Below are 18,564 nucleotides of genomic sequence, written 5' to 3' on the forward strand. Positions count from 1 at the left end.
ATACAGCCGCTATCTGAAAAATATGCATCATAATTTAAAATAAAGATATCAATACAATAAATTCCAATCTTTTTTTCGTATAGATAATGCTACGTTTATTTTTAAAGGCTATGTTTATGCTTTATAAACCATTTCTGTTAAATTATCCCATTTTTGGAAGTTTTCAATGCTATTTATAATCGATTTTTCTGTTAGTCCTCTGACAAAACTGCTGTATGAATACCAACTACATATTGTACATTGTGATACTATCATAGAAAGCAAAGTAATCAAGTTAAATATTTATTTGCCCATAATAATATACTAAAAGTTGTAACTGACTTTCTAAAGACATTAAGAGAATATGTAGAGCTTTAAACAAATTCAGCACTAAATACTTAAGACACAAAAAATTTTAACAATTACATACAGGGAGCGGGGATCCAATTGTCGCCAAATTATTTTTCTACAAAAAACAACACAAAATATACATTTTTTAACTTTTTTATTGAAAATCAAAACTATGACGAGCATATAGGTATAGAGTAGCCATTCATTCGATATAATCACCGTTGGCATCAATAACAGCCTCAATGCAGCCACTGAACCGGCCGCAGGCTCTTCTGACCATCTCATTGTCCATGTTGCCGAATACCTCCTTGATGGAGTCCATCAGGCTGGCCTTGGTGCTATGGGGATGTCTGTTGCCATTCTCGACATAGCCCCAGACAAAATAGTCCAAAGTATTAAGGTCCGGAGAGTTAGGAAGCCACAAATCCTTGGTTACGACGTCATAACAGTTCTTTGTTAGCCACTGCATGGAGATTTTGGACTCATTGCAGGGCGCTGAGGCCTGTTCCCACACCCAAGCCTGTCTCCGGCCACCCCTTAACCTTCATAGACCTGGTAGGGTCATCTTCAGCCATATTCTTCACCTTGTCGACAAAGTCGGTGTCCCTGACCTTCCTGTCGGCGCCCTCCTCCTTGGGTGCCCTGTTTATGGTGGCATCAACATCCCAGGTGTCCTCTAGCTTCTTACGGATACGCTGAACAGTCCGTAAATTCTTTCTAAGGTTGAAGCAATCGTTAAATTGGAGATTTCACCTCCATTATTAACTAATGCTATGACTACGGCGGACCTCGAAAGCTCCTCGTTCCACTTATAGCTCTTTATCTCCTCATATGATGACGGCATGGTGCTAACTGAACTACGTATCGTCAGCTGACGAGAATAGCTTTCTTATTTGGTAACCAGTTTTTTATTTGATAATGTTGTCTTCAAGTTATCAAGGTTTAAAGTAGGCGACAATCTGATATGTTCTATATTCAGACTGAAACATTGTGTTTTAAGTAGTATTTACTACTGTAAGACTCGGTCCAGCACCGAATTTGGGTTTCCATTTGGTCTCAGATGCTTTTTTCTAAGCCTATTTTTGGTCCAGACTACAGTCTTAGACCATCTCACTTTATGATCAATATTATTCAGTCTCATTCTATGGACTGATTTTTTTTTTTCGGTCTCATAATTTTTAGACACAATTTTTTTTCTTTTCCAATAGATTAACTGTCATTTATCTCCTCACTATATTAAACTAGTATTGCACAAGTCTTTATCTATTTGATGCAGTCGACTATTAGAACCGATTACATTCAGATATGCTTTTAAAATCGAAGGAATAGTACTTTTAGCTAGATAATTCATTTCAAGAGATGCTCGAATTCTGAGCTCCGTATTCCAGTACATTCATTGTACCGTGTTCACAGTTTGGAAGCACATATGAACATTATAAATAATGTATATATAAAACTGATGTAGACCGAATTTTAAGTACCAAGTGATACAATCAAATCTTAACACTTGAAATTTGTACATCAACAATATATAACTCATCACTTAAAAATAGAATTTCAACAATATTATTACCATAAATAGATGTGGGTCTAAGCTGTCTTAATCACTAATGTAGCCGAATATAGCGGTAATGATGACTTCCAGACGGTGGCAGAAGGCCTGGTTCCATTGCAGAGGTAGTCCTCTGGCATAGCATCCCAATGTTGCTTACAGTGGCTTTGAGAGCCTCGATGTTTGGATGACCGATATTGAAGGCCTTCCCCTTGACAATCAGTTTGGCATCAGGGCAGTAGGGAGGGCAAAAGTGTCAAAAAAGAGTTCAAAAGAGTGTTGCAAAGAAGGAGATGGGGTTTTCATCATTTTTTGAGTCAAAAGTGACATCTCCACCCCACTTTCTTTATCAATCTTTGGACAGTCTGGTGGGGAACCCCAAGATTTCTTGCATGGTTCCGCATGGACTCGAAGGGATTGGCTCAGACTGTTTTCTTTACCTCATCGGGGTTCAGTATTGCCTTTTGAAAAAGTCCTTCCTCCTCTTCAACGGCGTAGACGGTCTCCTGGAGACGCACAACTGCTTATTGTGCACGAATGGAAATTCGTCACTCACGTTAAAATGTCATTTTCCTGACTTGTACGTAAGCTAGTGAGCTCATATTTATTTTATTTTCGAACTAATTATTTATGCTTTAATATATCCGAATATGAATTAATTTCAATCCCTCGACCTTCATTAATTATTGAATTAGTAAGTGTTCAGATTTTAATGTTCCAATCAGTTATACCTTTTTTTTTGTGGGGAGTGAACTAAATTGAATTAACGTTGAATATAGATTCATTTTTTTGTTCCTGACTTTTTGTAAGTATATCTAATTAGATTGCACCAAAAAGTCTATATTTTAAAAAGACTAAACTCTAAATAAGAAATAGTAGGTGTAATTCATGTGCAATATTCTTTATCATAAATGATTAATGTAGGAATGTATTTATTAGGTAACTCCAATTATTTAAAAAAAAAAAAACTATTTGAGTTGGATTGAGTTACAGATCTGAAATGTTCATTTTCGAGTTTTCAATAATGGATAATTTTACACTTTCAAATTTTATTCAAATTGAGTTTAAATTTTCTTTAGAATGACTCATATAAACTATATGTAGATATATTTTTCAGAAGTTGCGATTGCTATGGCTGTTATAAACCATTGCATCCCCACTGCCTTAGTTATAATTTAACAAAGGCATCCAATATATCTTCTTTTCACTTTTTTTTAAAAATTCAATAAAATATTCAGTTTTATGTAGTGAAACTGAATTAAAAACTTGTTAAAAATCTACTAATAATGAAAATAAAAATAGTTAAGAACCATAATATTTATTACAAATAAAACATGAATCTAATTTTGTTATTATATCATTTTTAAATTATTTAATTTCAAAATATTAAGACTATCGTTTTAAAATAAACATTGATAAATAGTCAACATTCCTAGATGAAAATTTTTGTAATATAAGAATATGTTTTTATTTCTCAAAACTTGTTGTCATTATCAGGGGCATATGCAGGCAGAGGGTTGGAGGGGCTAAAAAAAGAGGAAATTTTTCTTATTACTAGAGAATTTAATATTCGAAATTTAATTTTACAAAAAATAAAATTTCTGAGAGTAGTTGTGGATTTTTTAAATTTTACTTAATAAAATTTAATTTTGAATTTTTTTTTCTTAAAAAAGTTAATTTGGTGTAAAAAACTGTAATTTGTTTTAATTTTTTTGTTTTTTGGTGAACAACTATAGACTTTTATAAACAAAAAGGGAAATTTTTAAACTATTTTGCAAAAAAATTATTTTTTTGTGAATGTCTGTGGATTTGTTAAAAAAAAATTTATATTTGAAATAAATTTCCGAAAAAATTAATTTTGTGTAAATATCTATGGATTTGTAAAAATTTACATCAAAAAATATCATTTTGTTTTTTTTTTTTCTAAAAATTTAATTTATTGTGAACAATTTTGAATTTTTGATTCAAATTTTTGTTTTTGGTGAAGAACTATAGATTTGGAAATATAAAATCGAAAAAAAAAAAAAAAATCAAAACAATTCCCATATCAATGATATTTCTCTACGGCATTGTTTTTTTTAGAAAAAAGTATTTCAAGGATTTTTTTAAATACTCCTGCTGGCACCCTAATATCAATATATTAGGGTGTCATTTTTGGCCAAATGAAGGTTTGGCAACCTGTCCTTCGGAAAAATTGTTTTCGGCCAATTATTCTGTACCCCCTCGTAGCTAATTTAATGAAACATTACGTGTTATTTTTTTAAACATATCGTCAGATAATATTTTTTTTTCCCCTTCATCCTATCTAAAAGGACTCTTTTTATATGATCTCTAATCTTCATTTAAATATATTGAAAATTTGGTAAGGGTAAGAGCCTATTTATTTTTTAATGTTCAGGTCGTTAACTGATGTTGTAAAAAATATCATCTTTTTACGTTGCTTCATTATGTTCTTATATACATTTCAAAATTAGACTTTATAATTCACCTTCCACTTAAGCTATCAAAAAAAAAAAAATACCAACGTAGAAACGATTACCTAAATTAAAATAGAAAAAGAGAATAAAATTGACTAATAAAAAACAAATTAAATATTTGTTTCCCTAAAAAACTTAACTGTTTATATTATTTAAAAAAATGATAACAAAAAGTGGATTTTTGCTTTCAACAGTCAACTTATCTGAAATGATTTTCTCGTTTCCAATTTTATTAGAGCTATCTTCTCCTTAAATGGATTTGAATACCCCTCAAATTCTTTAAACAACAAATTTTTTCAAGGGGCATTTAATCCCAAATTATAATATCAGTAAACAGACACACTTAATGCAACTCTCGACTATTTTACGTATGTTTAGTGATGAAACTCGTCATTTTACCATGGCCTGCTGTCCCAATCCACAGGATGCCCAGTATTTTTCATTTCCTGAGACAAATTTGATGTTCGACCGTCTTTGGATCTCAGTCTGTATGATAAAATACCCAATTTATGTTAAGAATACCAAGATTTATGGTAGCATTTTACATCCAATGGTTTTGAACGGAATCTCTAGGCAGAGCTTCTTATAAAAAATTTCCTAAAGAACTTTCTCTTTGTTAAGGGAATTGTTTTCATACAAAAACAAGTGCAAGTTACAAAGCTCAAAGAAGTTAAAAGAAAATTTAATAAGGACCCCCATAGAAGAGAGCCACTCCAAAATCCCAGTAAGAAGAATTAAAGTTTTTCAATCGAGGATACTCAAAAGAGGATGTAATCATTTGATAGCTTTTCATTGTAGCCATGAAGACGCCATTGACGAAAACCCAAACGTATTTGAAAGGCTACATAATCATCTATTTGAATTATATCCTAACTGGCCAAAAGAAGTCTTTATATCCTTTGTGCAAACAAGGACAAGAATTAGAGTAAATAACCTTAATAAAAATTCTTAAACTGAAGAACGCAGTTGCTAATCTGTAAGAAACTTAGACAGATTGGTCAATTGACAAATTAATATTTATTATTCATGTAAAAAAATGTGTATGCTGTAATTTTTACTTATTGCTATTCTATTATTCACCACTCTTATATTATGTAATAAAATAGCAAATTAGATAATATACATAAAACATATTACGATAACCTTGCATACAGATAGTTCATTATTATAAATATATACTCTATGCAAAATAACGTTAGTCTTTTTATGTAGTTAGTTCTGAAATTGATTTTATTATTCTATAAAGTATCAAGCAAGGATATCGTCAAGTTTCAAAACAATGGAAATAAATATTGGAAAGGACTTACTTTTATAGATATTATTATCAATATAAGTTAAATATTTTTTGTTTTTCATACTTTTTGCCATGGTCTTAAGTTTACCTTTGTGTCGTATAAATAAATTTTAATTATATTTATTTATATAATTTGTGTTGCCTTGCAATGAATTAAGTTTGTATTTTAAAACTATTACTTTACCATTATATAAGACAGAGTGCTATGTGTATCGACAATGACGTCATTCCATTTTGCATCTTCGTTTCATAATGAAAAAAAACACAAGGGTAGAATTTCCTTGCTGCCTCGCCTTTATATATAGTCACCTTGCCATGAATGTACACTTTTAACCCTTTATAGGCAACTGATTCCATATTGAATTATTTTCTATACCTCAGACTTTCTGGAAATGTAATCCGTTTAACCAAAAATGACGTGGGTTATTTTCTGTTTGAGAATATATTAATTAATTGTATACTCAGTTTAATAATTAGCTGCTTGAAGGAAATCGTAGTGGAAGAAGAGACCTCTGAGATCTTATTTGAAATCTATCTTACACAATATTTTATTTTATGGGAAAATGATTTTTTTTGAAAGATAAACCATAATATGTTTCACTTTAAGATTTTTTTATCTTTTTTAGATAATTGCAATATTATTTACATATTAAAAATGAATTAAATCAATATGTTTCTACAAGATAACAATGGATAATTTAAATTTAAATGAAAAATGTTTTTTAAAATCTACTAATAAATATAAAATATCAATTATATATTTGTCATATTTTTTTTTACAGCGATATCGATATTCAGTCTTCGCTTTCTACACAGTCTACAATATTGAAACTGGGTAAGGAAACTCTATTATACTTCATTCATATCTTATTTTTTATTTACAACTATAAAAACAACATCCCTAACTATCATAATGTTATTTCATCATTACCTATAAAAAGTTAAATAAAACCCTATTTATTAGAATAGATTAAATTTTTTTAACATTGAAAAACTTGGCTTTTAAATTAAGCAACTTATTGCTAAGAATATAAAAATGCATGTATGATGAGACAACACAAAAGTAGTAATCTCTAATTTAAATCAAGATATTGATAAATTTCCAAATTATTATTTTTATTTAAAAAATTAAACGACCCAATATTTAGACTTTATACTTAAATCTTTGTAAAATTTGGTTATAGGTACCACGAATTATATTTTATAGTTTAAAACATTTATTTGTTATACATTGCAAGATAAAATCGTGGAATTTTATGATAAGTAACAAAAATAGTAAACTTTTTCAAGAATTAAAAGGAGTTCAACATTGAAGCTGTATCAGTTTATTGATATATCATTCTATTTTTCAAAATGATTTCCCTTGGCTCCTATCATGGCCTCCAACCTTAGCCTAAAGGCATCGTACCACTTTTTGATGCAGGGTTTAGACGTCCACTACTGAGGTTCCCTTCTATACTACACCCTAAATGGAATAGTGATAATCTTGTCTGAGAATATGCGAAATGATGCTTTAAACGCGTCAACAATTTCTGGTCTCCATTAACTCTATTGGCCTTGGTTGCTGTTAAAAGTAGTTGCCGAGATTGTTGTACATAATAGACCGTCACATACTTTCTCAGAGTACAATGATTGGCATTGAGATCCTTGGCACGCTGTCTGATCAACTTGGCCGGATTTCTGGTGATATTAGAGTGTGGGTCATTCATTATTCTGATATTTCGGCGTCACCACTCCTAAAAAACCTCTCAAGCCTCTGACCTGACGCCACTATGATTTTAATCATTCAAAAAAGACTCTGGGAGCACCATACGACATCCATGAGCTCCACGACACTGGATTCGAAAAACAAATCAGACGCTCTTTGTCTTTTCACCTCCATGTTGTTGACTATTGAAAGTTAACTGTATTGTTTATTCAACGGAATAGTCTATACTTTTAAGAATGCGACCTAGTATTTTAAAATAATATTTAACAAAAAGTAATTCAGATTGATTTAAAGTAACATCCACGATTTTATCTCGTACAATGTATAATAATATAAAATGTATATATACATATAAAATCCGCAGGATTATATTAGTGGTATATATATTCAATATATATAATTTTTGGAAAAATTTAATTTAATTTCTAATATTAAATTTTGGGGAAAAAAATCAAATATTAAATTATATAGTAAAAAGACACAATTCAACTCTGTGGACGCTCCTGCATTTTTAGTTGTTTACTCTCGAATAAGAATATATAATAATTTACTTTTGTTTTTATTCTTAAATATATAGGTCAATGTGGAACGTTGAATCTTCCAATTATGCTTCCTCCCAATCTCTCCCGTTGCTTTCATCCTCCAGTTCTCTTTCATTTGCAATGTGGCTTCCAAATTCTCCAGCTGGTCTCATTTTCGTAGAAAACTACAACATATACTATGTACCAGATATTACACAATCAAAAAAAAAGATTTATCCTATCAGTCCAAGGGATACTGTTATACCTGAAGTTGTTATCCATGGAATTCCGGATTGGATATATGAAGGTAACTTTTATGCATGAGTGTGGTTTTTTTAATATATTTGTAGATAGATATATTACAGGCAATGCAGAAAATTGGAAGTTTTGAAAAATGTTCCTCAGAGCGGACAATGTGCAAAAAGCTCGTACAATCTATAAACTTTAAAATAGAGTGAACAATGGTCATTTTAACTTCATTTACTGTCCCAGGCAAATGATTCTGAATAATTTGATTATTAAACAATTCATTGCAAGCAATTTGATCAATAAGGATTTGATTAAGATATAATTTCATTGCAAGTAATTTTATAGTCTAGTGCAGGGATGTCCAACCTGTGGATCGGGTCCAACATTGCGGTCCACGGAATGTTTACGTGTGGCCCACTGCTCATTCTTAGTTAAAGAAGTATTTCTTAGCAAAATTCTCTCAATACCATCAAAACGCGTAGAACGCTCATAATACGTACAAATACTGAAAAATTTGTATTTGGCAGTATCTTGTATTTTCTGAGACTCTAAAAAGGTTGCCAGTTTCGTGTTTTTAAGCAGTTGGGCCTTTGTTTTATATTTGGTCTAAAATTGAAATAAATTTGTATTTAATAGTTTTGTTTTATATATCCGTTTTTTAAGAAATTTAACTTGATAGGTTCTCTGACTCATTAAAATATTTCAAGTGGCAATGCAGCCCGTTATATTAAAAGGCTAGACACCCTGATCTTCTATATTTTTATTGAAATTTATGTTGTAATCAGACAATCAAACTATAGTATGATAAGAAAGTGTAAAAAGACTTCATTTTATTTTGCAAAATATAATCCTGGCAACAAGTTTTGCAGGTAGATGAAAACCTATTGTCACTAATATCCTGAGTATCAAGGACCACTTCGAATAAATTATAATACATCCCGCCCCATGGGCTACACTAGTTAACGGCTTGTCCACAAGGGAGTATACTAATGTATTGTAAATTTTACTTGCACTGGAGGGATTTAAAAACATTTATTTTTCTAGGTTGGCAGTACTGTCTTTCATTATGGGGCCTACTTTGTGTGCAATCTGAAGAGGAATTTGATTGCCACAGCTGGATCAGTCAGTCTACCTCACTCGTTCTTCACGCTTTGTACAATGAATGAAATTATTGAACACAAAAGTTTTCATTCCAGCTTAAGGGATTTATCATTTTACCTTCACATCTCTTGCATGTATGTTTGTACCATTCTGACTTAAATTTTGGGCATGAGACATGAACCAACGTTCATGGAGTGCATCTTACCTGGTGTCGACGAGTATGACATGCAAACAAGGCAACAATAATCAGAATGGAGGGAAAGAAAATTCATTGTAAAAATCGTGGAGCACTAGTGAGGTAGACTGACTAATCCAAGCAAAATGGTTTACAGATCGCGATCAAAACTTGGCATCATAATGAAAGATAGTGCTGCACGAGGTAGAAATTATATTCTTGAACTCAATGTGCGTAGGTTTGCACCCCGGTTGTTCCTAGAGAAGGAAATATACTTTATGTGTATGGACTTAAAAGAAGATTCCAGGGTCATATAGAGTAAATGTAATACTCTAATGTCTACTTATATTTAATCAGTGCAACTCCATTTAACCAATTAAAGAAAAGGGGGGGGGGAGATTTTACTCTTTTTTTCTTCTCTTCAACAGTTACCACTACATAGAAGCAGTGTGTGTGCATCATTAGTTTGTTTTGATTTGCTTATTTCAAGCTCCTTAGACACAAAATGACTCTTTGCGGATTAATAATTAGTGAAGAATTTCAAGAAACGTACAATCAAGGGAGTCCTCAGACCAAATCCGATTGGCCAGGAGCAGTTCAGAGGGGATTTTGTTCCACCACTATGTCCTACAGCCATATTTTCTTTCTTTTTTCTTCTCTTCGTAGCTGTGGCCCACTTTTTTTCAGCTGTCAAATAAGATACTTTAATATTTTCTGAGTATGTCCTTTTTCAAAACTATGAGCCTCTGAATAAAAAATCTCCTATTTTCAACTTTAAACATAGATAACTCGTATTATAAACATGATACGGCCATTTTAAAAATAGTTTTAGAATCCTTGAACCTTAGCCTTTGAAATATATTGATTGATCTCTATCTTCAACACCCAGTGCTTCAAAAGACTTTTAATCTTAAAAATAGTCCAGAATAACATCAACTTTTTTGCCCCTTTCTGAAGACCATGAGCCTATTAATAAAAATAGGGCATATTTGGAATAAATGGAGCAGATTATGCAAGGTTTATTATATCTCATTCTTATGGAGTGGGCAAAAAGTGAGGTTTTGTTGGATAATCAATTATTAATTAATATTGCCTTGGGTGTGCTATTGGCCAACGGGAGAGAGTACAGCCTTCCAAGTTTCAACTCACTTGCTCTTAAATGATTTGACTAGAAGAAAACAATGGATGTATCCCATACAATAACAGTGCTAAAAAATTATGAATATCAAGAAGATTCAAAAAAGTTTAATTGTGGATTTAATTCATTTTCTGACAAAAGACTTCACTTATAAAGCGAAGGATTTTAATCCATAAAGGGGGGAGAGAGAGAGAGAGGAGATAACGTTGTTAGAGTCAAGTAACCTTGATTCATTGACGACGCATTGGTATCACTATCATATTTAAAAAAATAATATTTATACTTTCTCAGGGGAGTAATCAGTGGCTATACGAGTCAATAGCTACTCTTGTGCAATTTCTTTGGCTAAGACATACATAGGCAATATAAATTTGCTCAATAATATTTCTGATCTTAATGAATAACTCTTTAGTCAAATATAATGATTTGTATATTTTATACTTAACTATATCTACTAATATGTGTAACTTTTAAATCAACAGAAGACATTTTAAAACAAGGGAATGCTATTTGGGTATCTCCAAATGGAAAAAAAATTGTTTATGCAACATTCAATGATACAAATGTTCAAGAAGTTGTTTTTGAGAAATTTGGAAGTGGTGAAACGTACCCTAGCACTCAGAAACTTCGTTATCCTAAGGTAAGATCCCATCACTCGTATCTAGTTATATTACGAATACTTACAGTACACGCCAAGATAACTTTCTTTTTCCAAAAGGTCTCAAGACACCTTTTTTTAAGCAACGTTTTGCTTTTTTTTCAAAAATTATAGACCATATTTAATTTTTTGTTTTATATAGCCTTGAAAATTATCTGACGTACAGCATTGTCCATAGACTAAAATAACCAAACTTGGGTGTTTTAATAGCACATGATTTTTTCCCCTTTTTTTATATTCTTTATAAATAATTCTTCATAGAAAAGGGTTTTAGAGAGATAGTGTCCTTATACAAAAAGATGAGACATTTTATTGACAACAAGTCTTGTTTGATAAAATGGTTATTAGTTATTTCAGGAATTAGTAATTAACAATTCTAATTCTCCATCTTTTATGAGCATACCCGAATGTTCAACCAAGTTTTGAATATAATTAAAATAAGTAGGAAAATACGTTCATTACACTGGAGTTAAATAACAACAACAGCTGAGGAAAAGAAAAATCATTCTTCAGATTACCAATTCTAAAAAAGTTGGTCAGCTAAAAAATAAACACGATTTACATCACTATGTAAATACTTTAAGGAGTGTGTTTTTTTTTTTTGGTTTTTTTCTAACTTTTTCGAATTTTGATGACGTTTGGTTCGTAAAAGTTATCATGTGGTAAAAAAAGAAAGTCTGTGAAATTTAATCTTCCAAAAATTAAAATCTTTAAATAAAATATCTGGTTCAAAGTTTGCAAGGAGACAAAAGTTCTTTATTTTGTAATTTACATATACGGATTAAAATACAGCGTTAATCATTCATTGATATTCTTTTGTTATGATATACGCTATTCCATCCTATAGACAATATTAGAAAATTTGGAGTAAGAAAAGAGAATTTCCTTTATGAAAATGTAAAAAAAAAATGATTCGAAGTAAAAAAAATCATCAAATATTTCTTATTTTTTTATCTTTTTTGTTCAATAACTTGTCAAAACACTTTTTATAGGTAAAAACAGGTGCTCCCAAGGGAGGGGTCGCAAAATGTATTTGAGAGAAACAAATACAATTTTAAAAAACTAGTATAAAGAATACAACCATGCAATTGTAGACGAACGTTTAGTTATTATATTGAATAAGGCCTTAGCCTGAAAAAGACACAGGAGACGTAGAAACAGTTTTGTATAGCACACCCTGTCAGTAAAACCCCACTTCACAATCAGAGTTACTAAATAAATACCTTACACATTTCCTATCAGTTTGTTTTTCGTTTTTTTTCCTTCACAAAAAAAATTCATTTTTTTTATCTTACGACACAATTTAGTGAGAGCTTAATTTACAGCAATAACAGTCACACGGTAATTGCCCAAAAACCTTTTGAAAACAGCTGAAAATCTCAATGCAACGTTGTTTAAGCTGCTTCGCGTGAACGAGCTCTGATCTCACTGTATGTGACGGTCAAGTGAGCGGGGTCCCACATAGTGCATGTGCGTGGCTGTGCGCAAGATTATAAACCTTTCCAGTGTCATTGGGGGTCGTCAGTCTCTGACTCCGTTATTTTCGGGGTCGCAGGGTGAATTTTTGGGAATCCCTGGGTTAGAAAAATGGGTATGAAAATTATTTTATGGAAAATGATAATAAATAAATTCTGAGTATCCCTTCTATTCTTTAATTTGATGGCGATGTGTTATCTAAAGATTACCTTGTAGAACTATGGATTTATTTAAGGCAATTTTACACCATATCCTAACTTTTCCACACTACCCGTAATTTAAATTCGACAAGAGTTGAAAACAAACCGCCCTAAGTACAAGTGAGGAAAGATTTCTAAGAAAATGGAAGTCATAAATTAACCATTCGATTTCTTACTACATATAAAATAGACAACTGAATGTTTGTTATATTTCCTCTCCATTCATTCCAATATTGTTGATTTATTAGATTGCATCATAATATATTGCTCGTGCAATGTACGTAGATTTAGGGCAATGAATTTGTGCTGTTAACTCAGGCTGTAATATGTAGTTTATTTCAATTTAGAGCTTTGATATATTTCAAAAGCCTGCAGTTATTTTCTAATACTGAGATAAACAGGATGTTGTATATTTGTTACTTTAACAATGAAAATGGAGCACACAGGATTTTTAAAAAAATTCCAAAAAAAAAACAATTTCATCAAAAATTAAATATATATGAAAAAAATTCCATATATTCACTTTTTTGATATTTGTTTCTAAAATCCAAAGCTATCCATAGGAAATTAAATTTCTTGTAAAAAAAATTCAAAAATATATAGTTATTCACTGGAAATTTATTTTTTTTGAAAAAAAAATTATAAACTCCACAGCTATTCACAAAAAAATTACAAAACTCATACTTATTTACAGAAAATTATTTTTTTGGAAAAAAAACACAAAAATAAAATTTTTAAATATTAAATTTTTGTAAAAAAATCAAAAACTATTTTTCTAAAACTAAACTAAATTTTCATATCGGAAAAAAATATCAAAAGTTCAATTTAAAATATGAAGTTTTTTGGAAAAAAATTCAAAAATCCCTAGGTATTCACAAAAATTTAAATTTTTTCGAAAAAACTTTAAATATTAAATTTGAAAAAAAAGGAAGGGGAGCAATAGCCCCTCTAGCCCCACCCCTACGGACATCTCTAATGAATAATGTATGTTATTAATCCACTCATTTTTAATAGGCCGGAACTCCAAATCCATCAGTGTCACTTTGGGTCGTTGATCTCTCAGATCTAAATAATCTTCAATACGAAGAACTCAAACCACCTCTAAAAACCTTTCATTATAGGTAAGTCATTCAATTCATTTCTATAGAACCAATCAAGCAATCAAGATCTTTGGTGTTAAGCAGAAAAATTCGAGCATTTGTACATATAATTTAAATTGACAACTTCAGATTTTTAATTATTTTTTTTACATTTAAATTTATTGAACATTTCCCAATGTATAATTAACCAAGGAGGACTAGAGGATGGGAGAGCCTACTTAAATAGCAAGTAAACAAACGCAGTAATTTACTCAAGATAAGCCATATAAATAGTTCGAAAACATTTTTACGTATGTACAATTTACTGATGGACGGTTTGGGGCGGTGTTGGCTGGCGACATCCTTGATGTACAGCTGCAGTAGTATCTTCATTCCAACTGTTTTATTCATGTGATTGAGTGTGGGACCTCTGTTGTTGAACGTGGAGAGTATTATTAGCAATTGGCTTTACATAAGTATCAAGGCGACATACTTGCTTATTGCTCTTACACGAGGGGAGAAAATGACTTTAAGGTGAAGGCTAAAATAGCAAAGACTCACACGATTATTTAAGCTTGCAGGAGTTCTCTTATTGAACGTCTAAACACAATAATCGCGAGATATACCTATAGAATCAATGGACTTTTAAACTGTTGTAAATTTTATATTTTTATTTGATAAAGAAGACTTTTACCCCATTTTTTAATAACTTTAAAATCTTGAATGTTTTTTTTATAAAATAACTTGTTAAAATTCTTTTTTTTATTAGTTTATTTTTTGTAATTTACATGAATAATCTTTAGTGGAAAGTTTTGTATATGTCCAAAAAATAAAGAAGTAACCAACTCACGATATATATATATATATTTTTCTAGACGACTGTATATTTTCGTGGGCAGAAAATATCCTGTGTAAAACTAACTAGTGATAATTATTAACAAAATCACAATCGATGTAGCTCATGGACAGTTCTCTTGAACTAAACGTTTGCGCCCCAGTCATTCCTAGAGAAAGAAATAGATTTTATGTACAGGGTATGGAAGCAAGCCGTGGACTGTTAATAAATACTAATTATTTAATTAAAAATAGAGAGGTTCTGTGATTTCCCCCTGCATATTCCGAATCTCCTCTCCTTTTTGGATAAGTAAACAATAATAAACATTTCTCAAATCTTTCATAATGAGTAAGCAAGAAGCAAAAAGGTAGAGGATATCAGACCTTCTGGATGCCAAAATTGAGGTGGCAGAGATTATGGACATTGTGAAGTGCTCCATAAATGAAAACGGATGGAAGAGAGCTCTCAAGAAAAGAAAAGAGTGGGGAACACAGCTTGAAAAGGGATTCTGAGTTTCTGGGGGACCTGAAGAATAAGATCAACGAGGACCCCACAGAATCCATGAATCGCCTCTCTAACGAGTTTGACGTGGACAAGGGGACAATCAGGAGGGATGGGAAGGAGGACTTGGGGGTCGTCCTCTTACACAAAGGGCCCACCAAAAACTTCAAGATTATTGATGTTTTTTTCTAAAATCAGTCATTCAATCCACGTTTTGCTTCAGAACCCTGTATATGGACTTGACACAAGATTCCAAGGTTAGATGGACTAAATGTAATACTGGAATCCTTACTTATCCTAAACCATTGCAACTCCATCTAACCAATTAAAGGAAATACCACGCACAATGACATTATTCAGCTTCCGAAACTGTACAAATTTATCGTTTACAATGTTGCCAAGGCTTTCAAGGAATCTAATGGGTTGGGAACATATGCAAGGAAGACATGATCGTTTTAAGATAATAACTAATAATACAGAATTAGACAAGCCTTTTAGCTTGCCAGATCTGACCCAGAGTCCAATAAACACATAAATATGTGGATTCCTTGCAGGGGTTCATCCTCGAGACAGTGACCAACATGGACGAGAAGTTCTTCATCAAGATCTATGCCAAGTTCAGGGTAGTTAGGCCGAGGTGGTTGGAGTTGGAAGGGTTGGGTTGAGTGATGTAATTCACTATGGACACCTTCATGTAAGAGGAAAAGATTTGTGAATGGTTGAATTAGTTTTGGGAAATAAATTGTAATAAAATCCTTCCTTAAATTATCCGGATTACAAATCCTCCTCCTATACATAAATCTTTTTCGAATGCACACCATAAACATCTTTTGGGATTTATATGTTATATTATTGCCCTTTTTAAGATTAATCGGCAATTGTATATATAAGTATTTGAAGAAATTGTAAATGCAACATATTTATTAGCAAATTATTCATGAAATGTGTATATGCATGTTTTGTATTTAGATGATTAAATTGATTAATATGCTATTTTATAATAATCATGAGCCAAAGGAGGTAATTCTCCTAAAATTTGGACGCCGTATGTATTACACTTTGCTTACAATGAGTAACATAATTATAGATATCTGTAATTAGTATTGTGCGAATTCTTAGTAGGGACTGAAGACTGAGCCGATGAAATAAAAACGTAAAAAAGACGGTGAATATGCAATGCGGCAAAATCTCTTCGAGGCAAAATTACCGGCAGTGAAAACTTTCGTAGTAAAGGGCCCTAGAACCCAGATATATGTGAACCAGTGACGTCTTCATCAATCAATCTTTACCAATTTTCATAAGACACGGTTTTACCTGACTAACAAAACAATACCCTTTTTACTCTGTTGTCAACTGTTGATTACCCTGTCTCACTTGAAGTGTCATGTATAGTTCATAATTTGTTCTTTTTGATGAACTAACGAAGTAATAAGTTAGAATATGTATGCTAAGTGTCGTATTGATCCTTGTTTAGGACTAAAGCCTGCAGTCCCGCCCAGTTCAGTCTCTGTTCAGTCCAGTACAACCCTGCATATTAGTCTTACAACTTATAAAGTTTGGTCCTTGATAACGTCACTCAACTATATTTCTTCTTATTTATTCAGTTCCAGTGCTAAAAGTCCAAAGGACTGGTCCTCAGACTTCAATGAACTAAACAGAATTTATAAGAACTGACACACAATTACTTTTGCTCTGTTTTTAAAAGAACAGGAATACCATTTCATCTTGATCCCTCGTCGTACTTAGATAACATTATTTATCCATAATTGTTTGGCGTCATTAGTTCTATGTCGGTCTTTATTTAGGACAGAGGACTGATGTCCAGTATATCAGTCCTAACACTTAAAAAGTTCGGTTTTTTATAACGACATTAAACTCATCATCAGTCTATCTTGCAATACATACAATTATTCATTGTATTTCTCAACCTATCGTCCAAACAAAGAGTTCAGATTTGATAGAGTTTTTTCACGCGACGTCAGCATTGTTGATGTTGACCATTTTGTTGAACTAAACAACCAAGTTTGATATCAATGAAAACACTTTTTACATTAATATTAAATGTCCAAATAGCACCAACAAATAAAAGGACCTAAACCTTACTGTCAAAAATAAACCATTTTATTACGTAGTTTTATTAAATATATATATATGATCCTAAATGGTATTAAAAATATGGTATTACATCGTTGTACAATCTTATTTTCATATTTTAGTAGATACAGGTATTACAATGGAAAATTAAGATATTTTCTCAAACTATCTTAATTTTCATGTCCCAAATCGATCAAAAAAAACATACAAATCTAGCTATTTTTAGTAGATATAGCGGGGATTTAATTCAAATATCCCTGTGTATCATTGTCATCGAGTACTGTTCAATTCAGATGTTGAGTTCTTTATATATTTTTCAAGCTATTTAAGTAAGTAATTTCATACAGGTTTATTAAAAAAATAGGCCATTTTATGTTGTGAAAATATCAACTTTGTCTTTTTGAGCCACCAAAATACAATTTCCTTTAACTAGGAAGGAATTTATAATGTGAGCCAAAATGCTCTTTCTATTTAGAGAATGAGCCCATAACGTGGATTAATTCTTCATCAATACTCAGTAATGATTTGTGAATAGAAAAAAAAATGTATACCCTTCCTCAATAGCATATCCATGATATGGACAATATGCAGGGTGGACAAGATAAATCTGGATTAACGGGTATGGCTAATTATGAGACTTTTAAAAAAAGATAGAAAGATAATTTTGTATACATTTGTAAGCCACATTAAATGTAAAATAATTATTCATAATGAAAGCCTTCGTTCTTGATCATGATCTGTACACGGCGCCTGAATGTCTTACATGCTTTGCTACCTCTCACGGATGGATCCATGTTCTTCATTGTATTGACGATGGAGGCCTTCAAGGCCTCAACTGAGGCATAATTGTTCTTGTAACCTATGGTCCTACCACACAGTCAAAAACCACAGGTATTGAGGTCCGGGCTGTTGGCTGGTCAATTAAATACTGGTCCAAAATCTGGCGCATTTTGTACTAAGAACAATTAGACAATCTTGGCCTTATGAGCAGGTGTTGAGTCTTGCTCTGTATATGGCTTCCCATCAGTGACTTTATTCATCCATGGGATGACCATATCATTGAGAACGTCCTTATAGACCTCCTTGGTCACCTTCTGGCCCTTTCAGAAGAAGTGGGGCGTATAACAAGTCCCTCCGTACTGATAACCGTCAGGACCATAACCGAAGCTGAATTCT

The 18,564-nt window shown here is 31.7% G+C and overlaps 1 protein-coding gene across 1 annotated transcript in view; it reads left to right on the plus strand.

The window, feature by feature from the left end:
- Positions 1-18,564, plus strand: part of LOC121130290 (inactive dipeptidyl peptidase 10) — a 463,275-nt gene that overhangs the window by 415,859 nt on the left and 28,852 nt on the right. The window contains exons 6-9 of the mRNA XM_071893684.1: positions 6,436-6,488; positions 7,939-8,189; positions 11,028-11,185; positions 13,894-14,000. Of these exons, the coding sequence (XP_071749785.1) occupies positions 6,436-6,488; positions 7,939-8,189; positions 11,028-11,185; positions 13,894-14,000 (569 nt within the window). The remainder of the gene's footprint in view (positions 1-6,435; positions 6,489-7,938; positions 8,190-11,027; positions 11,186-13,893; positions 14,001-18,564) is intronic.

This window comes from Lepeophtheirus salmonis, chromosome Z, assembly GCF_016086655.4.
Source record: "Lepeophtheirus salmonis chromosome Z, UVic_Lsal_1.4, whole genome shotgun sequence".
Lineage (NCBI taxonomy): Eukaryota > Metazoa > Arthropoda > Copepoda > Siphonostomatoida > Caligidae > Lepeophtheirus > Lepeophtheirus salmonis.